This window comes from Cyprinus carpio, chromosome A3, assembly GCF_018340385.1.
Source record: "Cyprinus carpio isolate SPL01 chromosome A3, ASM1834038v1, whole genome shotgun sequence".
NCBI classification, from domain to species: domain Eukaryota; kingdom Metazoa; phylum Chordata; class Actinopteri; order Cypriniformes; family Cyprinidae; genus Cyprinus; species Cyprinus carpio.
This window is the reverse complement of record NC_056574.1, coordinates 21,713,389-21,741,152: the sequence shown is the minus strand read 5'-3', so window position 1 is coordinate 21,741,152 and position 27,764 is coordinate 21,713,389. Positions and strand designations below refer to the sequence as shown.

Genomic DNA, 27,764 nt, shown 5'->3' with positions numbered 1-27,764 from the left:
AGTGGTGTCTTTCTTCAGTGTAGCCCAGGAGATAATTCACCTAATGGTTTTCTTGACAATAATCATCTTTGAGTTCATCCAAGCAGCGGTCTAATTATGCTGCTTTGTTGTATACTGATTTTTTTTTTTTTTTAATTCTTATGAAATAACCAGTTAAATAAAGGCTTAATAATAATAATAATTTTTTGAGTGTGCCTTTAATAATTTGGGGTATTATTGGACTAGTTTCCAGTAATCAGTTTCACTTGAATGTATGTCACAATACAGAAGATCTGTCAATACTTTTGTTTCATTGTGATTTCAAAAATTTTTTTTTTTCACAAAATAAGTTCAAACAATTTCAAGTTGAAGACCTCTTGAGTCAGAGACGATGCCTAGTGGCACTTGTGGGAACAAATCCACATTTCCTGTCTCTGCTGACTGTTATATTAAAGTTGTCAAACAAAAAAAAAAAGAAGAAAGAAGAAAGATTATTATTAGATATATATATTTTTTTTTTTTTTTTTAGTTAAGGTTTTTAGTTGTTGTTGTGTTTTATATAAAATGCTGATTTTTTGATGATGATCCATTTCAGACTAGTTTTGGTTCAAAACAACCATGTCTACCAGTTATAAGAACTATAAAATGGACCCTTTTTTCTCATTTACTGTAACATCTAATTGTGCCACTGCAGGCTCTTTCAGAGAAGACACTGACAGATGTCTAGGTTTCAGAGCAGTCCATTATGACTCCATGTGGACTGTAATACAGCACTGGACCTTCACCTATTTCACATCTCAAAAAAGCTAAATCCAGTTCTCTGTCATCAGTCATCATTAGCTTGATGTAATTGGATGTTACGGATGCGAGGAGGACACCACAGGACATTTTTTTAAGAGATCCAATTCAGCTAATTTGGAAACCATCATAATTGGAAATTCATGAAAATGTGTTTACTTTCTAATTGTACAAATGTGATCATTCAGACACTGAATTAGCTTTTCAAAACAATCCTTCAGCAGCATAACAGCTGGACCAACATCTTATCCAGAGATCACTGGCAGTCAAGACTACTTCAGCGTAAATGGACAAAAGAGCGCAAATCCTACATTCATTCATGACCACTGTAATCGTGCCCCAAATGGTGCAACATTTATTTAGCTTTGGAGGAGAGAAAGTGTTTGCAGGCAGTCCATAGTCTGATTCCGTTACAAGTCTTGGCAAAGGACTCCTCCTTTGTACAGACAGACTCTTAAAAAGTGGAACTATTGTGCCATGACATACAAACACTCACCATTTCAGCCATGTGACATAAAGCTGTACAACGAATGAACATGAATTTCAGGTGTGATCCCTGTTTTTCTGGAGAGTGATTTGGTCTGTGTGTGCAGTGCACAGGAAGTGTGTGATGGTTTAGCCATCAATGTCCCAGCTGAAGAGGTGATGTTTCACCAACATGTCCTGAACTCCCTCCTTCAGAGGCCTCTGCTCTTTCTCCTGGAAAAAGAGTGGGGTAAAGTGAGCCACTCAGTAATGTGTCTTCACATCTGCACTGCACTGATTAAACGACGCTCCGTTGCCTCGAATGGCTGAACTAATTAAAACAAATGGCTGTGCTCAGCATTCCTGCTGATTTTCATGACTATCTTACTGTAATTAAACGTGGCACTCAAGTCGAGATGAGGTCAAGGGTGACATGAGAACCACGGTGCACTAATGACAGCTAAAGGTCAGAGCGGAGATTCCTCAACAAGCTAACATTAGCACTAATGGCCTCATGTTTCAGGTGAATGTGGAGTCACTGAGGAACTCTTGACACCAGGTAATGCCTCCCAATGCTAAATACTCCCTTCAGCATCAAGTCTAAATCCAGACTGAAAAGAGGATTTTTCTGAGCATGCATAATTCATAATCACAATATAAGACACCCAGAATACTCACCCCTAAAGTCTTTTCCCACAGTCTGAACTTATACATGACAAGATTTTAAACTATAAATTCCCATCCCAAAAGGACTTTTCAAATGATAAGATGCCAATAAATAAATAAAATTGAGAGTGGCATCTTCCAATAAGTTTGGAGTGAATCAGATAATTTGAAAATAAACTATTTTATTCAGCAAGGACACATTGAATTGATCAAAAGTAACAGTAAAGACATTTGGAAATGTTCTTTTGAACTTTCTATTCATCAAAAATGTATCATGGTTTCCATAAAAAATATTAAGCAGCACAACTATAATATATGTAATAAATAAATAATAAATGTTTCCTGTGCATCAAATTATCATACTATAATGATTTCCGAAGAATCATGTGACACTTAAGACTGGAGTAATGTTCCTGAAAATTCAGCTTGGGTCACAGGAATAAAAATGAAAAAATATTTTAAAATAGAAAACAGTTCTTAAAAATTGTATAATAATATTTCACAAAAGTATTGTTTTACTGTATTTGATCAAATAAATGCAACCTTGCTAAGAGACTTCTTTATATATATATAAAAAAAAAAAAGATGTATTTTATTCAGATGATTAAAATGGAGCACTGGTGATCTAAAAAAAAAAAATCACTGAGTTTCATTGTGAATAGTTCTGGTGCAAAATTAGTTTTTGCCATTTAGTTATATAAAACTTGGTGTGAGCAGGCCTTTATCTTTGCAAGTACACTGGTATATGAGCGTCTGTCTGAGCTAAACATGATAGAGAGCAGTATTTGCTTTAGAGTTTCATTAGCATTCCACACAAAAGCTGCTGAACTGGTTTTTAGAGGTTTAGTTCACATTCTGTGAAGCCACTATGTAAACAGCAGTGAACAGAAGAGCAGAACACACTACTACTACCACCACTTACTGCTTCTGCAGCTAATTATCAAGCAGCAGGCTAGTAACTAGTTGGTAGCATTACCTAGAGGTCCCAACTAAAGAGGTGATGTTGGACCAAGACATCCACCACTTCTGATCTGAGAACAGGAGGCTTCTGGAATGGCAGACAAACACTCAGACTCATGTTAGCCTGTGTGTGTGTGTGTGTGTGTGTGTGTGGGAGAGGACATGTGAGACGCTGAGTGAATGTGAGGAGGAAGTGCCAATCTCTCACCTCTTTTTTGGTAGGCAGCTCACAGTCTTGGGAGAGACTGAAGGCAAACTTTGAGAGAACTCTGAAAGCAGCACAGACAAACCCATGTCAGCAATGCACTCAAAATCAACCAAAATAACATTTATGGCAGTCATTTCTAGCGCACAGATGGGCTTTAAACAATCTATATTACAATTAATTTAAATTACAGATCATTTGAAACTATATTTGCTCAAAAAATAATCACGATGGCTTATGATAAAATGTTTACACCATTTTAAAACAGAACATATATTAAAACAGGAAATTAAAACAAAGTCATTTTAAATTCTAATACATGTAATATACAATATTTCACAATTTTACAGTATTTTTCATCAAATAAATACAGCCTTGGTAAGAGATTTCTTTCAAAAACATGAAAAAAATATAGCTGCAAGCAGCGATTACTGGGGTTCAGGCACTTTAAGACATTTAAGCACAAGGAAAACGACATTGTGTATTATTTAACAAGCCTGTAAGTCAATGATTAAAAAGAGCATTTTTGGCAATTCAGGTAATTTACCCTAGAAATACAATATTTAGAAACATTTATGTCTGTTATAGCGCCACCTTTGGTCTGATCTCCATGAAACTTGGCATGCTTGTTAAGAATCAAGTGTCGCATGTGCTTACCTAGTTTCATAAAGTTTTGAGTTTTTGTTTAGTATTTATAGGCTTTTGGCCATGCCCCTTTTCTAAATGACTCTGTTATACTGTAGCTGTCCAAAGGGGAAAATTCAATCTCTATACAAGTCTATGACTTACGGTTTGGTCTGCCCGATCAGTTTTAGGTGGAGATTGCTGATCCTTGTCCATTCTAACAATTACAAAAGGGTTTCAGCGGTATGCACTTGAACCCCTAATTCTTGAATTTATCTTTTATTCAGATGATTAAAATGGAGCACTGGTAAAAATTTAACTAAAGGAATAATTTTGACCAATTTGTGAACTAAATTCACAATGTTATCAGAACATATAACGTTTACATTTTTTAAAATAATAATAAAAAAAAATGTAGATTAACAACAGAATTAATTTTTTTATTTTATTTCAATGACTAGTCTTGACAACTAAATAAAAAACTAATTTGAAAATTTCTCATTTAAATCATACAATTAATTTTCAGTTTCCACTTCTTTCTGAATGATTTACAAACTCAATTTCAGCCTAGAGGCTCAGTCTTACCTGAGCTCACACTTTATCTGAACCCAGCCAGGACTGCGCAGGAAAGACCAGGGATGGTACCATTTCTCCACGGCACTCATACTGGAACACAATACCTCCAGCCAGAGGTGCAGCACCTGCTCACTGACATAACACAAATGCAGAAAAAGAGAGTATATGCCGCACACATGCATTGTGGGAAGAGAAAATGTAAAAAGCTGGTATAACAGCAGGATGACTTACTTTAAGCCCACACAGATGAGCGAGCGGAACTTGACGTCCATCTGAACGTGTACAGCGTCGTGGCTCATGTTGACAGACTGTACTGCCTAAGATGACAAACAGAGAGCGCTCAATGTACAAATGTAAAACCAGTGCTCATCCTCAAAATATTTGTCAGGTTTCCTTCTTTTGTAAAACTCACCCTGTAAAGAAGCTCTTCAGGCGTGAGCACCTTCCCATCTTCATCTAACCTAAAGAGACGAAGCAGCCATCACATCAGCAAAGCATCATGATGATTTAGAGAAGGATGGATCTTATGTAACTACATGTCTCACCTGTAGGTCTTGCAGAGCACCAGTCTGGAGTAGACAGAGTTGAAGTCTCTCTCCACTTCTCTGCTGGCTGCCTGTGATCAACACACACACAACCACAACTCTTTCACTCACTTGAAATAGAGTGGAGATCAAGAGTTCAAGGTCACTGCTTAGTACTATCTGACTACAAAGGCAGTTTTAAAGTGAAAAAGAACTGATCAAAATTAGAGAACACCTATTGGTGTTAATCTGGCACCTGGTGATAATTTCCTTAATTATATGACCAACCCTATTTAACTGGCAGCACTCCTTATGGTGACTGAAACCCTGCAAAAGGAGGCGGTCCAGATGAAGGTCCAAGGAATGATTCCTTTCAGCCATCGCAAGAGATTGTGGTCATTCCAAATCTCTAAATTCTGGAATATTGCAGCTACATGACCCTAATTGATTCAAGTCCCTCAAAAAGCTGGTCATCCACGTGAGACAAATGCACTAGAGGACAGGATAATGCGCAGACTCTCAATGGGGAATCAGTTCAACACTGCTGCTGGAATTGCTCACCAGTTCAGCGCTGAACAGGTAAGGATCTGTCTCAGCACGTTTAAGAGAGGTCGGACTGAAAGTGCACTCTTCAGTGACCAAACCTCTCATCAGCAGAATGAATCTAAAGGCTAGGCTCACCTTTGCTAAGGGACATGTTGTGTGGCGAGAGAAGAACTGGTCCAAAGTTCACTTGGAAGTGAGGAGAGCAAGTTTAATTTATTTGGGTCTGTTGGGAAACATTTTTTTTTTTCGGCATCAAACTGGGGAAAGACTGAAGCCCAAGTGTGTAAAGAAGTCAGTGAAAAGTGAAGGAGGGAGTGTCATGCTTTGGGGGATGTTCTGTGCAGCAGGAGTTTGGCCTCTTTTACAGCTTCATCGCAGGGTGAATGCAAATATTTATCAGAACCTCCCTTCAGCAACATGTGGTACCTTCCCTGCAAGCATATCCCAATCAGCCTGCAATTTTCATGCAAGACAATATCCCCATCACACTACAAAGCTAAGAACACTGAAACAATGAAATGGCAGGCCCAGAGTCCTGATCTAAACCATAAAATCCTTGGCAATAACGTTATGGCTAAGAAACCCACTACAGTTACTGAACTATGAAGAGTGGACCAAGATCACTCAAGAGCAGTGAGAGAAACTAGTGATGTCCCATGGCCGCGGATTTGCTGAAGTCACTCAAAGCACGGGCCGCTACACTTCCTACTAATTTCTGACAACTGTAAGCTGTTTAGTTGTAATCATCTTTCGTGCTACAGTGGTTACTGTTCTCTAATATTGATCACTGTGTAAATAAAATTTACACAGTGTAAAGTCCACAAAATAAAGTTTTTTTTAATGCCTTGGTTATTTATTAAGTATTTATAGATTGTTCTCTACTTTATCTAGGAAAAACAATCTGCTCCTACCTCCTCGATGAAGAGCCATGGGTGACAAGGTCCTCCCAGTATGGAGGGCTTCTTCAGGCCATGCTGAAAGATGGCCTTGAGAGCAGGACACAGTGTGCCCCTGACCAAGTCATTCACTGCCTCAGTTACGGTGTCATCTCCAGCCAGAGAGTACTAAACAACAAGAACGTGTGCATGAGACGGTTTAGACGTTTATCCCTTATTAACAGGAATTCAGACACAATATGCAACTCCAAAAGCAGAGCTATTACCTCTTTACTTCGTTCATCCAAGACTTCCACAAATTTAGCAGGAAACCAGCCTAACGGGACAAAAGGTTTATAGGAAATACTGATTGGTGTATGTAGATTATAAGTGAAGTTGGAACCATTTCTGAAAACCAAAGACGAGCTCAACGTGTATTGGCAGCACATCTCAGCTCACCTCTCAGGCCGTTCAGCTCTCCAACCCAGCAGTGCTCATCTTTCTGTGAGATGATCTAAGAATAAACACAGTTAAGGAACAAAGCCAAGGCATCAGTTAACATGTTTAGATGACAGAAACAGCAGGGGCTCACTGTGATGATGTCATTCTTTCGAAAACCCAGTTCATCATCGTCATGCCGTTCAAAGTCCAGCAAGGCTTTAGCTCGTCTCCGACGATTCCGAGACACAACCAGGAAGTTCTCGTGATCCCTTTGATGGCTCTCCATAGAATAGTCCGGAGTCAAATCCTAGAGAGAGAGAGAGAGAGAGAGAGTGAGAGACGAGAAATGTGCAAACCAATGTAAAAAAAAAATCTAAAAATTATAATATAATATACAATAATAACAAAAATATTGCTAATGCTAAATATAATTATTATTATGAATACACAATATTAATAATAATAATAACTAGGGGTTGCACGACTACTGATTTCTGCTAGTCGATTACTTATTTAAAAAATACTCGAGTTACTCGACTACTCGTGGTTCATGCTACTGTAAATGAATAGACATTAAATAGTTTTTATCAATAAACGTTTATTAATTAACTAATTAATTAATAGCCTAATGCAACAATTACATAACATACGTCAACTGTCAAAACTTTATAATTATGACATTACATATTTTAATTTTCATGTAACCAGTATTTGTTTCTGTAACAGTCACAAAATTATTAGTATCTGTTCCGGATAAAACCAGGTGTCGTACAGTTACTTGATAAGACTGTCACAACTATCTTTTTTCCCGTAGTTATCACTGAACAAATATGCTGCGTTAAAGTAAAATAATTATTCATTTAAAAAAATAAATTAATCATATAAGCAGATATGTCACGACAAACGTTTAGTGATAATTTGGACTGAATGAATTCAAGGCGCACATTTTCATTACGCAGAATCCTCTAAGCGAGTCTTTTTGAACTTACTAAACAAATGTGCGTGTGCCACGCAAACCAGCCATAAATAGAGAGGCAAACATAGAAAATGTATCTGCATCTAAGTTGATTATTAGCCTACTTTTAAGAGAGAGAACTGGTTTGGTTTTGGAGAGACTGAGGCGCGCAACGCGGCTGTTTGATTGGTGAGCGCGCTGTGTTTATTCCATTCATTCATGTATCATTTCGTAGCCTACGGTTTAAATAATTGCCTTTTAAATATATACAAATAATAGACCGTGTATGATGTATTATTATAGGTGATATTACTCTTGCCAAGCTCTGATTTCTGAGAGATGCACAGAGAGGCAACATCAATGCGGTGTTTGATTTGCACTCTTTTTGTTCATAAAGTTTATATTCATTCACTTCACACACTCATTATTGAGTGACTTTAGAGGTCTGTGTATAATATTGCGCTGATCCCCTGGCTCAATTGTTATCTAGCAAACAGCAGAGTGTGCCAGCCTCAGCCGAATATTCAGGCAGAATTATTTCTTATCCGTTATTCGTTTTTGAAGCCATTATCCGTGCCATTCCGAATATTGTAATCTGCGTTGTAGGCAAACTGTGCATGCATTATGGTTAATGCACGCTCCAGTAGTCGATTGTTTCCGACAGCGCCGACTAGTGGTTAAAGTAGTCGATCACTCGACTACTCGACTAGTCTGTGTAACCCCTAATAATAACAACAATGAGAAAAACAAGCTGGACAGATATTTGTTGGTAACAATAATAATATTAATGATTATCCTTATTCCAATAATTAAAATATTTTACTGTAATTATAATTTTTTCAGATATTGCAATAATTACCATTATTACTAACAAATATCTTTTTTGTTATGTTATGGTCCTCTTGCATTATTGACCTGTTTGACACAATCTGTATTGTATAAAGTGCTATATAAATAAAGGTGACTTGACTGGACTCAGTGAGTCATCAGGTACATGAGTCAGTGTTCTGTGTCAGTGAAAATGTTCTGTATCTAATTGAATCATTCCTGTCAGACTGTAAAATGTGTTTCATGTGATCGTGTGGCTCTTACAGTGCTGCAGTTGCGGGGGTCCAGGCAGTGAAAGTGCTCTGCGGTCCGACTGATGGCTTCTCTCAGCGCTGCCACCAGCTCCGTCTGTTTAATGTTTTTGGCCTTCAGCGCCTCCACCTCGTCCTCCCCCCAGAGAAGCGAGCTCAGGGTGGATTTCCTACGCAGGCTCTGTCTGCGGACCACCTGCACAATGACACACACCTATAAGTGAGCCTGATTTAACATTTTGTATATTGCAAATAAAGTGTTTTAAAATGTGGGCATCACAGATGATTATCCAAGATGCTGTTCATGTTCTCAACCTTGTTGAGGTTGGTGTGGAGGGAATGGGAGTTGCCGGAGTTGAGCTGGGCCTGCTCTGCCAGGATGTAGGCAAGATGCTTGTGTCTGAGTGCATCCAGGTTTTCCTGAGACAGAGATCCAGCCAGACGCACAGCCTCGCCCAGCACTGCCGCCCCGTCCTCTAGTTGACTGGGCAGATCTGAGAGTGTGTTGAAGATGGATGCTGAGTTCTCAGATGATACCAGTTCTTCCTCCTTTACAACACCAGAAGAAACCATTGTTACTGACTGTGTCAGATCAAACACTCAACACTTGTTTAACATACGAAAGCTTAGTTAATAGAATGATTTTTTTATTACAAAGTTAAACAACCTTGATCTTCAGCATGCCCAACGTAACCTGGAAGAGCACCACTGAGCTCTCGTAGAAGAGCAGGTCCCAGATTCGCAGCAGGATGCGGATGTCCACCACACTGGCAAAGGCAGTGAGGAACCAGTGCAGCGTGATTAAAGAAAGCTCTGAGAAGGAAAACATAAACATTAGAATGCTTTTTTACATTTTCTGCACATATTTTGGAGGAATAACTCTTTGGAGCAAAACCATTTAAAAAAGTAAAGTGCATTGAATATTTTTGAGGCTGTTGAATCTCACCAATGTCATGCTCCTGTAGCAGCTGGTCTAGACTCGGCAGATACTGCACTATGAGCTGTCTGAGCACACGCTGGTCAGTCTGAACTCCCAACAGCGTGGAGGAGAAGTATGAGGGAGGCAGCAGGTCCTCTATCAGAGCACACATCATCCACAGAGCATCCTCCTCCTCCAGAAACAGCAGCAGACAGGACACCACCTGTATCAAAGACAAACACACACACCTCAGAATTTGACACCCGGTGACCAAAATGTTAGACAACAGAGAGACAAAGAGTCTGTGATTAGGTTGCTTCCCACCATGCCTGTGCCCTGACAGTAGCCGATGTCTGGATACAGCCACGCCAGCCCTCTCAGGACCCGCCTGAGTTTGGGCACCCCCACACTCGACATGGTGCTGAAGCACGCATTAGTGGGCATGGTCCGCAAAAGATCCTTTTCTATCTGCAGCACAGACAGAGAGACAACCATAATAAAATCAATACTGGAAGATGGCTATGTAAAGTCTGAGGGTAAGTGTGTATACATGAATGAATTTGAACTTTCAGTTGAACAGAAAATCTTATAATGAAGCAATCAAACGAATCACAAATAAAATGCATATCATCGTTACCTGCAAAAATTCCGAAATTAAGATAATTCAAAAATGTTATTCTAGCAGATGTGTCAAATTTAAAATTTAAACAAATGAAATATTTTTTAAAATGCATATCTTGCATATAATATCTTTAAAATGCATATATTTTTCCAATTAGCTTTCACTTTTAATTATTTTTAAAGATTCTTTTTGGCATTTTTGCCTATATTATGATAGGACGGTGAGTAGACGGGAAGTAAAGTGGAAGAGAGATGGGGACAGGATTGGGAAAGGTCCAAGAACCACGACTTGAACTCGGGACACCTGAAATGCAACAGCACTATATGTCTCATGCTGCCCATGAGTCTATCACAACTGACTTCAATAAGCTTTCACCATAAATGATAATACTAAAGGCTCCTTTTTTCAGCATTTATAATTATACTAAATTAAATAAATAAATATAAATGACACTTCAGTTCGAACATTTGGGGTCTGTACGATTTCTTTTTTTTTTTTTTTTTTTTAAAGACTCATCCTCACCAAGGCTGCAATTATTTTATGAAAAAAAAAAAAAAATCAGTAAAAATAGTGAAACATTATAACAATTTAAAATAACTATTTTCTATCTTAATACGTTTTAAAATGCAGTTTGTTCCTGTAATGGCCAGGGATGCAAACTCATCATGGTGAGAAACAAACTACACAATCAATTTCTTAATTACACCATGTGTATGCTTTTCTCTCTCTCGCTCCCTCTTCTTATAATAGGTAGATCTGTGAGTGTGTAGAGCTCTGTAAACTTGCGAAAACAAAAATTCTGTTCTCTGGATTCTGACTACCCTACAGTAAACACCTCTGATTGGCCATTGCTTCCAACAGAGATGCCTGTGATTGGATGCAATACTCAACGCCGCAAAAACACGTTGTCAACTTGTGCTTTTGTAATTCAAAAACAGAGCACGCACGCAAAAACACACAAGAGTGGTTGATGACAAGTGGGTACGGAATTGAATTAGTACTAAAGGTACTGTAAGAAAAAAGCATTTGCATTTATTAATGGCAAAGATGAATTTTCAGAAGCCATTACTCCAGTCACAGTGTCAGAAATCAGATTCAGAAATCATTTTAATATGCTGATTTGGTGTTCAAGAAACAATTCTTATTGCTATTACTGTTAAAAGCAGTTGAGCCGTCTAATATTTTTTGAAAACCATGATACATCTTTTCAGGATTCTCAGAAAGCTCAACAGTTTCCATTTCAAATAAATCTCTGACTACATCAGATCCGTGGCAGAGATGTACCTGTTTGGCTGCTGTGGTCTCATCATTAGAGCTGTTTTTGACAATTTCCTTGTAGCAAATTTCTGATGTTCTCTTTTTCTGCAGGGCCCCTGACAAACGCATCCACAACTAAGGGAATACATGAAAGAGACAATGAGGAACAAGACAGATAAACATGTGAGACCCAGCAGAGATGCGGCTGGAAGATCTTAAATTTGAATCGCACCGCTGTTCTCATGGGAATCTCTGAAAATAGCAATACAGCAAAAACAAGATATTACCAAGACATCATGTCCTATTTCAGTGACAATAAGAATCCCTCAAGCATTAACATGGTTGCCATGGGAACATTACATCAGCAGATTAGCCGCCTGATGGTGTGTAACAATACAAGGACAACCTGTAATACGTTGTGAGATAAAAACACAAACAAAAGCACATTTAGAGGGTTGATAAACAGGTTCTGAGTGCTGACCTGTGGTCTCATGCTGTGCGGTATGCCCCCCAGCACCAGGGTCCGAAGGCGGTCAGAGCGAGCCAGTGTGGGGGAGATCTTATCCCATGTCAGGTCTCCTACAGTGTGATTGTGCGTGAACTCCAGATGGGCTTGCCAGCGAAGTCTTTGCTGAGGGTCCTCTCTCTGAGGGGCTCCCTCACCACGCTGCCATTTTCTTGTCTCAACCCCCTCTGAGACATAAAAAACTGTCTTAGCTCTTGTCAAATATGGGGAAAGACAGTACTAGATGAGGCTTGTTTTAACACGGCTTGTCATTAAGCATTCCAGGGGGATACCCTTCTTTTTAAACCGAATCACTTGCTTTTCCAAACATTAACTGTGACAAACAAAATTTCTACAACAAAGCTTCAACATAAAATATTATTGGCAATAAGTAAACACACTAGTGATATTAAATACATATTAAATACATTCTTTAACACTTTTTTTTTTTAAAGAAATCTCTTTCACACCGAGGCTGGATTTTTTTGAACAAAAACAGTACAAATTGTAATATTGAGAAATATTAAAATAATTTAAAATAACTTTTCTCTCTCTCTCTCTCTCTCTCTCTCTCTCTATATATATATATATATAGAGAGAGAGAGAGAGAGAGAGAGAGAGAGAGAGAGAGAGAGAGAGAGAGAGCAGTCATTACTCCAGTCTTCAGTGTCACATCATCCTTCTGAAATAATTCTAATATGCTGATTTTGTATTGAAGGAATACTACTTATTATTATCTGCTGAAATCAGTTATTATCTGCGGGAAACCATGATACATTTTTTTCCAGGCTTCTTTGGTTGCCAGAAAGTTCAAAAGTACAGCATATATTTAAAACAGAAATCTTTTGCAACATTAAAAAAGTCTTCACTGTTGCTTTGGATCAATTTCATTATTCCTTTCTTTAAAAACAAAAAACAACCAAACATTGTTTGTATGCAAACAAAAACTTACTGAGCCCAAAGGTTTGAACGGTACAGTATATAAAGCATTATTACAAACTGCCTGAGATGGTGCAGAATAATAGATTATGCAAAACTCAGCCTATTGCATAAATTCATTGCAGTGTAAAGATTTAAAAGTGTTTTTTTCTGCGGTTGTCCTAGATAAGTGTTATACTTGAGCCCTGTTAAACTTTTAATGAGTGCTTTTTAAACTTTTTAATGAATGTTCCCACACTTACCTTCACTATCGATCCGGAAACCGAATTCATCATACTGCAGTTCTGCTTCCATACTGGTGTCTTTCTGCAAAAGTCAGAACAACGTCTCTGACAGATGAGCCACTTCCCATGAAGATGTTACAACAACATAACATTTATCGGGCACTTAGAGCATTATTAACTCTACTACCTGACAGTACTTGGCCAGGATGTCCTGGGGCCACATGCTGGGTGTGAGGGCTGAAAAAGGGCCCCCTGGGGCTGGAGTGTAATTACCTGCTAAAGAGATCAGAAGACCTTATGAAGGGATGAACTGTGTTTGACAATACACAAATACAACTATGCTTCTATTTTTATTTTTGTGTATTCATTCAGTAAGCTTACTTGACATGGTCCTGGAGTCTGACGAGTGCTTCTTTAGTGTATAAAGAGAGGAGTCTGACTAGAGCAGATCAGGTGAAGGTTCACAAGCCCTAGATAAGGGAACCAAAACAAACCAAAAACATTCCCCTAAGACAATATAAATCCAAATACAGAGCGTAATTACTCAATTGATCTATGCAATTCACAGCCTCTGAAAATAATCACCTCAAAATAGGCATTTAAAGGAGTGAACAAGGCAGAATATCTTATAACAACATCACTTTAGTGCAATTAAGAGAAAAAAAAAGTCAGCTATGAGGAAGTGTAGTGTCTAAAAGCTTTTTAAAGCTTAACTTGAGCTGCAGGCATCTTAATACTATCCTCCTTCATGCTCCAGTTCTCCAAATCATTGAAGACACACATGAGGGCAAGCTGAAACTTCAGCAGCACAGCATGTTCGGATAAATTAATAATGCCAGTGGGCCCCTTACACGACTTCTCTCTGCATGACACTGACATCAGCTGTTTTTACAGCCCAGCATAAGACCGCCTTTGTTTCTCCACTAAACTCATGACAAACCCATTAGGGATGTGAGAGAAAGAGGGGATATGTGATTATAGACCCAACCACATCAAAAGGAAGGAGAGCAAAACTGATGTCAGGATTCTCACCTATAAGTTCTTCTACAAGTCTTTTTTTTTTTTAATTGGCATTAGGCATTTTTTGTTGTTGTTTTGTTTGGCCGATGTGTTGTCTTTTATTTTGATGGCGTGCCACAGTTTGATTTTGATTGCACTGAGAACGGCAGCTCCTGAGCACTCAGCACTCCCATTTTGCATCTTCATTAATTAGTCTCTGTTTAAAGGTGCCATGGAATACGCTGATACAATATTTTCAATTGTTCTCTGATGTCCTCAGAATGCGTATGTGAAGTTTTATCTCAAAATACCCCACAGTTAATTTTTTATAGCTTGCTGAAATTGCCACTTTTAGGGTATAAGCCAAAACGTGCTGTTTTTTTGTGTTTGTCCCCTTTAAATGAAAATGAGCTGGTGCTCCCGTCTCCCTTTTCAGAAGAGTGCGGAGCTTCAAGAGCTCATGCTTGCGGGCATACCACCAGTGTTACGGTTTAACTGGTGGTGACTGTGTTACTGACCTCACATTGCTTCCAAATGCAATTTTTAACTACCACATTCCCATTCCCATTTAGCAGCATTAGCCTTACAGAGAGCCAAGAAGCTCTTTTGGAAAACGATGCTTATTTTGTCTTGGAGCAGTGTGATTTTGACTGGAGCGAGGAGAGGATTTATTTTTAAGGCGGAGCGTCCTGGTTTTCACTCGCTCCAAGAGCGCTCCACCACCACTCCTTCACAAGTACAATTCATGCTAACAGGCCATAATATAACTGCATATTTAGCAAGAATTCACATGTTAAACATATTTAGCTAGCTTGACAGAAAAGGATCACTCAAATCAAAAAGAATGTGAAGGCTATATGATGACAGCAATGGACATGAACGGGAAGTTATAGCCTAGTTCTCAAGGAATTAGTTTGTTACTTCTAGATGGGTTACTGAATATTTCAGCTGAAAGCATGATTTAAACAAGTACAACACTTAAGGCACCGGTATACTTCAAACAAAGTTCATTTTCGTTCTTTGTTTGGGGGCAAAAAGAAGTTCGAAAGGGCTGAGCGACGGTATACTGTTTTCGAACATTCCGACACCCCCGCGCTGCTGGAGGCGGGGTGTAGATTAATGTAAACATGACTTGCGACTCCCGCGCGTACCCCCTAAACACAACAACGATGAAATGAAGTGTAGGTAATCTAGGTGTGATAAAGGCCCCAATGGTCAGAATATTTTAGACAAAAGAATAATGATTAACAGCAGTTCAGAGTCAAGTATCATGTTTGCAATACAAAAGAACCATTCTAAAGTGTGAATGTCTCATAGTCTGTAAAACTTTAGCATTATGTGGAGCTTGTTACTTTATTTTATTAGTGTTCATTTATTTTATTAAACTGGATAAATTGTTACACCTTTTTATATTTTACGTGGTGTCATGATTTACTTTTGATAAAAACAAAGGTTTATTATTGTATATTGGTTTGGCATTTAATTTATCGTATACCCTTTAAATGTGCTTACTGAAAGAACAACAGCAGCAGCAGCAGTATGGTGCAACATTTATTTGAAACAAATGTATTTGGTAATTGCTACCTTATATCTTTACTCTATATCTTTAATCTAGACATTCTTTTCATGGCTGTGGAAAACTTGTCTCGGATGTTTCTCTGCGTTGCTTTTTGCATAACTCTGGGTCGTCGACACCAATCTTTGTTGCAATATCTTTCTAGGAATTAAAAGCCTTTTCTGAATCTTTAAAGTCTCTCCATGAGCGATCGTACAGGCGCAGATAAATTTGTGCCAGCTCAGCTATTCCACACTCCAGTATATTCAGGGGATGTTGCTCTCCTGTAGGACATCCGCAGAATGAGAAACGAACCGGAAAGAAAAGAGAAGAAAAAAAATCACATGTCAAAGGCGGCGGCGTTTAAGAACACACCAACTGATTGCGTAACCGCCACGGACCAATGGAAGCTCAAAGGTGTTTAGGAGCCAAAATGAACTCCCCCAGAAAGAAACTGCTGAAACAAACTCATAACGAACTTCGTTTCGGCCTGATTTTGTTCGAAATTACATCATATCAGTTCGTTCTTCGATTTCGTTTAAAGTATATCGGGGCCTTTATTCACACGCAATCATTCTCTCAATAATGCATTACAAATGTAATCTTACAGGGCTACTTCATCTATATCTAGGGGCAGGGTTTCCCATACATTGTTTTATTTGTGGCGGCCCGCCACAATATCCATGTTGACCGCCACAAATAACCACCGCCCCCTGCCATCAGCTCCCGCGTCTCACACACACAAGCGCGACTTTAGCACTATATTTTGCAACTTTCAGACCCTTTTAGCAACTTTTTTTCCATGAGGTACATACTGACAAACCTAGCGACTGTTTTGGATGAACATTAGATATGGTTTTGTTCAGTTGGAAGATTTTGCCATTGCTGCCACGGGAGCGCGAGGTCTGACTTCCCCAGCGCAGTGTCGACTCTCTCGGAGTCTATTCTGTGCAGTGAGCAGCGCGTTCAGCTGGCCGTACCGCAGCAGACTCGTCAGTTAATGAGTATAAAACGGTGTTTCCAAGCACCCGTCGCTTACTGACTGTCTGGGCTTATAAACATGAACATAGTTTGTCTGTTAATGTGTTTGTTACTCAGACACAGACAGTGTGCTGCATGAGTCAAAAAAAAGTAATATTGCCAAACCTACTGCATATAGTCACTCTTTAGTGTAACAGTATGTGGATTTTATCAGACGATGTCGCTCTTATAAATCAGGATTCAAGGAGTAAAGTGAGAGTGTCTCCTGGATATTAATAAAATTAAAATGTATTTATATTTGTTTTATGTATGACAACAGGAAAAATGTGAACGGCTTTTTTGGGCATTCAGTTGTATACAGTATGTGCAAGTTTAGAGATTAGAACAGATCCGAGGTGCTGAATGCAAACCCGACGTCATGATGTCGTAAATATGCTAATTAATATGACGTCATCTGCCGCCACAAGTCTCATAAAATCCTGTGGGAAACACTGCTAGGGGTGTGACGAGACACTTATCCCACGAGATGAGACGAGAAACGAGAATGGGTTCACGAGAATGAGATGAGACAAGATTTTTAGACTTTTTAAATGCAATCCTCTATGAAATATATAGGGGAAAAAAGTATTTTATTCAACTGAAAAACACAAAATGCAAAAACAATGTAGGTGTATTTTGAAATCGACTTGTACTTTATGAAACTAAACTTCTATTGTAATTTATTATATGCAGCAATAAACAACATGTAAACTAGAGCTGTACGATTCTGGATAAATTGAGAATCATGTTTTTTTTATATATATAAATTGGATAAATTGGAGACCCGACACATCAGATCTTGCAAGATCTCGTGCCACGAAATCTCGTCACATCTTTATCTGTATTTGATTTAGAATGAGCAGAAATCTCTGATATCAGTGTGCGAGGAGTGGATTATTGAATGCTCGGAGTGCGGAGGGGAAATTGTTTACGCTCCACTCCACTCACATACCCTTCTGGTCACCGTAACACAAATGTCGCTTTTTGTTAATGACTGTCCTACTGCAGGATAACTACCACTGACTGTCCAACTACAGCTCACTACCAGTTACAAAAGACACTGTAACAGTCTGTCACAGTCTGTCATCAATTAATTTCTCAAATTACCCTTTGACTATGTTCTAGCCCACCATCTAGTGGCAACATTTTTTTTGGCCCGATGCCAAGCTTACTTGCTGACCCCTGCTTTAAACCCTTGATTTCAAATTATGCTGCACTATATTCAGTTGCTCACCATCATATTCACTGTGTGCTGTATGTAAAACTAGTAAAACGATTACAGAATCAAGGAGTTGCCATCTAATGCAAGTTGGTTTAATTTAAAGGTTTATTATTTCATTTCATTATTCAAATAAAGATAAACTATATACTTTATATATACCATATATCGGCCAACCTGCTCTCTAAGCTATTGTCATTGGCCATCAAAAAAACAATATCGGTTTACCCATAGTCTCTGCTCCAGTCTTTTAAGAAACTCAACAGTTTATGGCTGCTGAACCAGCTAGAGGCTTTTTAGAGGGTACGCTAATGCACCATCCAATTTCCTCATTTGTTTAAAATAAATAACTTCCTTGTTGAATGAACGCCAACATCTCATTGCGAATGGAGTGTAGGACTACTCTATAAATGCACCAGAGCTTATCTTCCCGCTCTGCCTGTGTGTGTGTGTGTGTGAGTGTGTTTAACATTACGTCAGTAAGAGTGGAAAAACTTAGATGTTATCTGGATATGCATAATGCAAGTACAGAAACTCCTGGAAGCTCCATTTCACTGATTTCACTGCCAGGCTTTATTACTTGGCCTAAAGGACTGAGCTTGTAGTAACTGAACCTTATAGTCACACTAAAGGAAAAAGAGCTGGGCACCAACATCCTGTGGTTGTGTATTGATTTATGTGGGCCTCGATGAATGGTGCAAAATCTAGCCTTGAACAGAGCTCAACAATAAGAAAGAAAACCTGTCATCAAAAATGCAACATACACTGATCTTGTACATCCATTCCCTGCAAACCTAAACACTTGGTTTGCTGTGATTCTCAACCTTTTTGACAAGTCACCCAAACAATATTCAAAGGCCCCATGACATTTCCAGTTTGTTCATGATGTAAATGGGGATTAAGGATAAGGAATTTCACTATTACTAGTAAAAAGTATTTTTACTCACAATTTTTACCCAGTTAAATATTTTAGAGCTTGGAATAACTAGAAAAATGTATATGCATTAAAAAATGACCATGGAGTTATGTAATTAAATTACTTGACTTTCTAGATCTATAAATCACACTTTCAAAATTAAAGAATTTTACATATCATGATATAATACAATTTAATATATCCTAGTTTTCCAAAACTGGGGGGAATCCTGGTTCTTCGGTTGTTGAGAGGGTGAATTAAAAAAGATATTTCATTAAATTTTGTATTTTTTGCTCATTTTAAATAATTTTAGCATACTTTGCTTTTCTGGCGAGCATGAGCGGCACATGAGTGGAGCATTCACATGGGCCATGAACAACTTAATGGAATGCACATTCATAGAGCAGATTATTGAGCAGAGCATCACACCACGAAGTGATGACGGCTAGAGGGAGAGTGAAACCTGCATGCTGAACACTGCTGGGCAGTGTAGCGTGGCATTTATTTTTGCCTGTTTTCTCTTTCAGACGAAAATACAGTTTTCAGCCGATAGTTTTTGGTGTCTGAAATTTCAGTGCATCCCTATCCAAAATTCAATATTTGTATATATGCATTTTTGTCAATGAACTTATAAATACGTTTCTGTAGATACAACCCACAACATTAAATAAATAGTTTATATAGATACAGTTATATCTCCATCCTTTTTAATTTGATTAATGTCATTTGCAATGCTTCATAGGATTGTAGTTCTTATCCCTCACTAAACCTTGTCTTGTACCTTTGTCTTTTTGTCAAATTTTCATTAACTTTTTTGGCTTCTAATTAAAGTTAGTGATGTAATTCTCCTTGCAACTGGTTGGTTTGGTTAATGGTTTGGTCAATGGCTAATAATTCTTTTAAAAAATACTTCTTTAAATTTCTATGAGAAAAATGAATAGGGAAAAACACTTCAGGAACCAGCGCTTCTAAAAAAGTGTAAGTGTACTGATGCACTCTATTATGGTGTGTGAACACCAAAAGCGGAGCGAATATTTGCATTGCGTTAGCGCTCTAGATTATGCGTGGGATGTTTTACGTGTCACTTGTGTGAATAAAATCATTGTGTAATAATTTCCTTCATTTTCTGATACAACCAGACATGTAAAAATGAAACATGTCAATAAGATCTTTGAATTGAAATTTTTCAACTTGCACAGAAGACGGCAACTGAAGCATATACTGTATCACGTGCTTGCAACAATCGTGTAGTCCAAAAGTTGCCCAGTACGAATTGGCATCTATTTGCATCTTTATAATGACTTTGTATGTAATCTACTCACACAAATAATTACATTTGCTTCTGCTGGTGTGCACACACCATTAGAGAGTCGCAACTTCTGCCAAAAGAACCGACCGCTCCCATGAAGCACTGCAAATGACATAACAGAGACGGTCTCCCCAAAATTTCAAACTTCTAAAATATTTGCGTGTATATTGCATATTTTACAAAAAAATTTAAAATGTATATTTTACAATGTAAATGTAAATCTTTAAATCAGTAGTTTTATATCATCTTTAAATTGATTGTCATTCACAATGCTTCATGGGATTGTGGTTTCCTCCCTCAAGAAACACCTTTGTCATTGAGCTGGCATGGAGCTCTTAAACTAAGACTTTTTAAAGATCTTTATTGGGAAAATAAATTAGAAAATACTTCCAGAACCATCACTGCTGAAGAAGTGGGCAGGTTTGAAAGATTGAATGTGCTTCCAATGTAGTCAAAAACTTTGCTAACAAAGATTCCATCGTCTGTTTAAAGTTTTAGATTCATCTTTACATCGGGCACTCCCTTGACATATGTAAAGTGTGGCTGTAATGTTCGGCTCTGTTTATCTAGTGTGGTTCACGCCCTCCTTAAGCACAGGGCAGGAGATCCTGCAGAGAGCACCAGTTTATGACACCCAGTGCCATGACTCTGGATTGGCCTCTGAGTGCATTATGCGTCGAGCTGTGATGGAAAACAAATGTACCCTAAAATGAGCACTGCCAACCTCAACGAGAAAGCTCCCACTGTCTGTCATCAGCCCCACCTCTGTCTTTCCTTCCTCCAGCTTCTTCTAGTCACAACACGCAGTGAGTCATGTAGCACACTGCCCACATCCCTCCCTCTGTTCTCCCCATCCTGCTGTCGTCAAAGAGCTGTCACGTGCCTCCTCACCCAACTCATGGCATGAATGGCCTTCGGTTGGCAGGCGTCTCTCTCAATCACAGTCTCACACACACCAATATTTTTTTAGTATTGTTGATTTGCAACTAGCTTACAATAAGGGATATTTGTTTCAGGTTCTTTTATATTAGAATATTATATTATATTATGATGTATATTTTGTTTTTGCTTCAGTTAGCCTTTAAGTTTAACTATAATAAGATGACATATACAAATACACCTGCTACACCAATTTGGTCATATCAAAGGGAATAACTGACTGAAAAATCACCCTTACCCTTGTGTAGTTCACATGACAGTGTTTAAGTGATTATTCTGCCTAGCTTGACATGATCCAGTCTACTTTCGCTAGCAGTCCAGACTATTCCCTGAGAGTATTGGGATTTGTAACCTACTATTAGGGGATATTATAAGATTTTAGTGTTTCTTAAGAGTGTCTTTGGGGAACATTGACTCCTCTCACTCACTGATTGCTAATATGGTGCCTTCGGCTGCTTGCCTCTGTCTGTTTTGGTTGCTGTGGGGTCTGTTGCCATAGGGATGATGCTAGCGGTGGGGTTCGCAGCGTGAGGAAGAGTGTCATTGTTAGTAAGTGTTTGTTTATGATGGAGACTCCCACAGAAAGCCAACAACTGATGGAAGGCAGTCTGCAGTGTTATAATGACTGTCCTCTAATGAGGCCCAAACACACTGAAAGGTGTGTAATTTTTTTAGGTTTGTAATTGGATGACAAGAGAAGTATTGTTTTTCAAGGGCTTTAGGTCACTGTGTGTGTGTGTGTGTGTGTGTGTGTGTGTGTGTATAAATATATATATAAATATATAAAAGAAAATTATTTACAAAATTATTACAATTTGGCAGCAATCTGGAAAATATGCGGATATAAAATAACATAGGAATTCATAAACAATTTTGTGCATGTGACTCAAAATTTCACATTCTTACTGATGATTTCAAGATTGTCACAAGTCATTTTTGTCATGTTTTGACAAATCCTGTATGTTAGCCAGTTAGATAACATAATCTTGTTGACAAAATTTGCAACTGTAATGCAGAACAGTTCTCAATCAAGGGAACAGCAAATTTCAAGATGGCGTAAAATTAGGGCTGCACGATTAATCGAATGTGATTGTCATGCGCATCTTGTCAGTAAAACCGGTTCTGTGATTAGTAGAAAATCTCCATCACATGCTTTCAGATGGAGCGGCATTTACTACACAGAGCCGTAGTTCACTGACAAGTGATGCAAATTCACATTCATAATCGCATATGGTATAAAGCTCTGTGTAGTAAATGCTGCTCCATCTGAAAGCAAGTGAAAATACCACATTTAATAACATGTTTTTACTCCAAATTCACTTCATAACGTCAGTCGAGTGTTTGAAGTAAATCATTCTGTGAGATGATGTGGCTTCGTACACAGAATAAGTACCGCAACATATTCCATAGTATTCTAAGCAGTGATAAAGGCTATGTTGATTAGCATTGCATTATTATATACTTTATTATTATAAACATTACAAAAAAACTTAACTCAGATAAACCATATATTGTCAGAGTCGTGTGAGTCGCTGAATCAAATATAGGGATTTCCTGGATTTCTTATGCAGGCGTATTTGGAGTTTCAGCGCGACACTTGTTTTAAATGCGGAGCCATGCGCGAGTTGACACAGGTTGCCCTTGATATGTGTTGTGACACAGCTCTTGATGTGTGTTGTGACACAGCTCTTGCAAATTAATGTTACCTTTTTTGTCTGATGTCTGTCATTTGGAAGCTGAAGTAATCTCATATTAAATAAGTTTTTCTTTAGTATTAATTTGCCTAACTATCGATCTGACCCTTTAGATGCCATAATCACACACACACTCTCTCTCCCGCTTTCTGATTGTGTGTTTTTTTTTGTGTGTTTAGGGGGGGCATTTACGCAGTTGGGTAGAGCAGTGCTGACTGGGGAGAGTGGAGGTGCGCTCACTCTGTTGGTTAGTAAGGCTCAAGGCAGTCATGCATATGCTCTGGAACATTCACACGGGCTTCGGCATCGATGTTGATGGAGGGCGTTTCTGAAGCTTGGTGCTGACGCAACCATCATAGTGACATGATATCACGTCCACATCGCAGGCTTTGTGATTAGCAAAACCGCAACATCTCAAAACGCAATTGCGATTCAATTTCGATTAATTGCACAGCCCTAACATGACAATCACAGCTTCTGCCTAATTGCGTTTTATTGCCTTTGCGATTTAATTTCAATTAATCGTGCAGCCCCAATGCTCAAATAACGCGCCGACAGGAAATTTCTATGTAGTATACTTGTTCTTTGTTTGCAATAGCACTACTGTGCTGTAACATGGCAATGCTGGAAAAATTACGCTACCCTCTCGTTCACTGATGTGCTCCCCAATACTCTGATCACATGCTCTGATAATAATATCTTTGAAGGACTATACATTATTTGGATAATTATAAAAAATAAAAAACAGACAAAAAAAAAAGAAGAGTTATATCTGATTCTGTTGCATAGAACTGAATAAAAATAATATATTTATATTTTATATTAATATATTTTCTGTCCAAATTTGTGTAACTTTCAATAAAAGTATGAATTTTCCGGTTCGGTCCAGAATTTTCATTTGGTGCAAAAAAAATTTTTTTTTCATTTTGAAAGACCGACTCAATTACCTTATTGGCACCGATTCATGGGATGTGGGCAGGCCTAAATATTTCTTTTGGCATATTTTGTTCAAGGCACCACTCTAATTGGTGGAATTTTCTGTACAGCATCATGGGTAATGTAGTTTTTCACCACAAATTCCACTATTAAACACGATTATTTTAAAAAATAAGTTGAATTAATGTAAAGAGACGGGTTCATCAAAAGCAGTTAAATCAGTTCATCTCAAAGCTCACAATAGATCTGTCTTTAAAGGTTTATCCATTATTGTTAAAAATCAATTTTCCCTTTGAACTTCCGGAACTCTGCTGTTTTGCAGAATCATGGATAACATAGTTTTTCACCAGGAATTCTGCTGTCAAACAACTTAAATAAGTTGAAATAATGTAGTCTGATGGCTTCAACATTGTTTAATAACCTCAGCTTACAGCAGGTTTGGTTTTAAAGGCTTATAAGTTAAAAATCAGTTTGGATTTTTTTTTTTTTTATCTCGGGAACCCAACTGCTGCACTTATTCAATGCTGTTTGAGTCAACAAATGCTTACAGCTAATTATATTGAATAAGATTATTCTAATAATTAAAGTGTACAAGCTAAAAATGTAATATAAAAATAATTTAATGAAGGGACAGTTCACCAAAGATGATTATCATTATCTCATCTGTATGACTTACTTTCTTCTGTGGAACACATAAATAGATGCTAGGCAGAAGGACAACCTTGGTCACCATTCACTTTCATGTCTGGAAAAAAAAGTGCAATGAAAGTGAATGGGGACTGAAGCCGTCAGTCCATAATATTCTGCCTAACATCATATTTTGTGTCTTACAGGAAAAAATAAACAATGACAGCATTCTTCATTTACAGTCGATTGAGACCTTTAAACAAATAATCAATGGCAGGGCGAGTCATTTACCATATGGCAGCTGAAATGAGTTCACAATGAATCAAAATAACGGAGCGGTACGCAACAGTTACCGAACCTAATAAAACACAGGACATTCATCATCACCGCGGCATAATAAGACAAGCATCTAGACGTTACAAGAGTGCGCTTCAAGTGAATACTGCTGCCAGCCAAAAAAACTTCTGAACACCTCAGAACAAGAGGAAATGTTACTCAGTATCAGTTACTTATTTCGTGCGGAAACAGTATTATAACACGTAAAGGGCGAATAATGACATCGAAGTTCTCTAAATACGAACATATTGTTCTCAATAATACGTGACAACTAACACTGAGAGGACATTCAAATCTTTTGTGCCATTTTCATAGTCGATATCGTTACTGAGTAAAACACATCTGACATAAACACAGTACGCTAAATATATCTAAAAGCGTTCCGAGATATTAACAGTCATCGGCTGAAACCATCCGAGCGTCAGTAATCAAAGCACTTGCCGCTACGTTTAGCCACCGAGCTAGCGAGTCAACTAATGTTGTGTCTTCTTACCTTACGTCATGTTGAATCTCCTTTCTGAACAACTGTACTTCGTGATACAGTTACACCGATATTTTACAGTTACAGTGCAAGAATTGGATGTGTACTTGTAACTGGCGTTTTGTGATGATGGTGGACGGTTGCATTGACCGACTGTTTCGCTTCATTCACCTGTTCGTGTTTCGCCTTCTCATTGAAGGATTGTATCCCTCCGCCTAAAGAGATTTCCTGAAGAAAAAGTTCTCATCCTGTTAAAAGATTTTGACTCTTGGAAGCAAAATACGTATATATATATATATATATATATATATATATATATATATATATATATATATTTATTTTTTATATCTATATATATATATATATAATTTTATTTTTTTTACTAATTATAGGAGGCAATTCTACCGTATTTTGACAATCTCTGCATACTCCCATATTTTCACCTAACTGCGCTTTATATGAGCTTTCAAGTTAAACCAAAGTGTTATTTATTGAAGACTCTTTTTTTAACTAACTGATCACATTAACTGCGCTGTGTAGCCCATTATAGTAAAATAAATAAATTCTGTAATAGTGGCGCGTTTCTTAATGCTGAGAAGTCATGGAGCAGAGCAGGAACTAGCGGATTGCCAACACAACATCATATTCATCCGCCGTCTTGACCAAACTTCATGACGTAGGCTTACAGCGTTGATTAAAGGTGGGGTAAGTGATTTCTGGTAGCCAATGCTGATATTTCAAATCACCATAATATACGCCCCTACCCCAAAAAGGTCCTTACTTTAATAGCTCCGCCTCACACATGCGCATGCAACCCAGCCAACGATTATGGCGGAATCTTCTGTATTATTATCTGCAGTATTAAACACATTATCTTACTTTTCGGACACACTTTGGGAGCTGACCCTTGAAACAGACAGTGGAGGAGGTTTAGACGCTCCAGGCTTATAGGGTGTAACGTTAGAAATGAATGTGTCTTTATCATAGCTGAAGGGAACGACAATACGATTGCAGCATAGGTGTCATTTACACTGGGGACGCTGGGGACATGTCCCCACCACTTTTTGAAATGGCTGATTTTGTCCCCACCACTTTTTTTGGTTAAAATGTTCTGAAAAATCAAGCGAACCAATAAATGTTAAAGGTTTATTTGCACAAAATAAAACATGCAGTGCAGTTTAGATTCAGAAAGAAACAATGTACATTGTCCAAAAAAGTAACTTAAACAAAATAAACTATTACTGATTCTAAAATGACCCAAAAACATGCATGCGCCGATCAGTAACTTGAACAAATTCTTGACACAGTTTCTTCTTGTCCAAGTTATACATTCTCTCTCTGTGAACATTACAAACAGCCACACTGTTGAGTCGGGTTTGTGACATTGAAGAGCGCAGCCAGGTCTTCAGGCGTCTCAAGGCACTGAAGCTTCTCTCTGCTTCAGCAGATGAGGCAGGAGCAACGAGCAACAAATGCAGAAGTCACTTTTGAGCAGGTTGTTTGTAGGTGTAATTGGCAGTGAACATGGTCAAAAAATGTTAACCCGAGACCTAATCCTTATAGTAGGCTACACTATCAACAGTGGCGCCCCTAGAAAATTTTAATAGGGGTGGCCAGATGAGGCCACAGTAAATCTTGGGGTGGCACACACACAAAAAAGAAAAAAAAAAAATTAAGGGTTTCAATATTGACAAAAAATATATCTCTGTGATTTCTGGGATTTTATCGATAACGATAAATAGACAATATTTTGCTGAGTGTGTCATTGTGCTGATATCTTATTTCTAATTGTTCTGACATCTGACTCCTGAATTTTTTATTTTTTACCTTTACAAACCAACCATTTTTTTCTAAAAGTGTACCCCATCTTTTAGGTCAAATACTTGCATTTGGGATTTTCCAAGCAAATGCAATCAGTATCAACAAAATTGATCTTTGCAATGCAGAGAAAACAGAAGCTGCATCTGAAGTGCCATTTAGATGTTTTTACATACTGTTTAATGCAGCTCTGTGGGACATGGAATACTTTAACCTGGAGTTACTAATGAATAAATAATGTTTTGATATTTTAAACATAAAACATTGAAAACTGATGTTTGAAATTATTTTAAAAAATGAAAAGATACCTTAAATGTGAAATTACAACTGCCAGTAGGTGGCAGAGAGTCACTGTTAATAAGTGAGTCATTGCAATTGAACCGAATCATTTAAACTGTTGATTCATTCAGGAACGAAATGATTTCAGTTTCTTGTTTATGAGAGATGGTGGATGTTTTTTGTGTTTTTTTTGTTTTTTGTAATAGAGCAAAATAAAAGGGAATATGTTGTCTAAAATGTAAGTCTCTTGATATTAACTTATTGTTTCATTAACTGTTGTATAAAATCAATATCACATTTGTAGTTATGCTGACTTTTGGAGAAAAACGTCACTCCGTGTGATAGTAACTATATGAAATTATATAGATCTATAAATTGTCTGCCCCATATATCTTGAAAAATTAGATAATTCTAAATTTCCAGTGAAAGAACGCACTAAAAATGCGTATGCGAACTAGACTCTAGACCATCACGTAA

General features: G+C 37.9%; 1 protein-coding gene across 1 annotated transcript; it reads right to left on the bottom strand.

Annotated features, from left to right (window-relative positions):
* Positions 1 to 639: 639 nt before the first annotated feature.
* On the bottom strand, positions 640 to 25,404 carry LOC109054480 (small G protein signaling modulator 3-like). Its single transcript, XM_042723445.1, has 21 exons — positions 25,203 to 25,404; positions 13,541 to 13,629; positions 13,347 to 13,435; positions 13,178 to 13,241; positions 11,973 to 12,184; positions 11,519 to 11,626; positions 9,937 to 10,080; positions 9,640 to 9,835; positions 9,361 to 9,506; positions 9,009 to 9,242; positions 8,707 to 8,889; positions 6,811 to 6,966; positions 6,678 to 6,732; positions 6,506 to 6,555; positions 6,255 to 6,407; positions 4,819 to 4,889; positions 4,686 to 4,734; positions 4,505 to 4,590; positions 4,283 to 4,405; positions 3,077 to 3,137; positions 640 to 1,476 (listed from the first exon to the last, which is right to left on the bottom strand). The coding sequence occupies exons 2-21, from the start codon at positions 13,545 to 13,547 to the stop codon at positions 1,393 to 1,395; spliced, it is 2,271 nt and encodes a 756-aa protein (XP_042579379.1). The 5' UTR covers positions 13,548 to 13,629; positions 25,203 to 25,404; the 3' UTR covers positions 640 to 1,392.
* Positions 25,405 to 27,764: the final 2,360 nt, after the last annotated feature.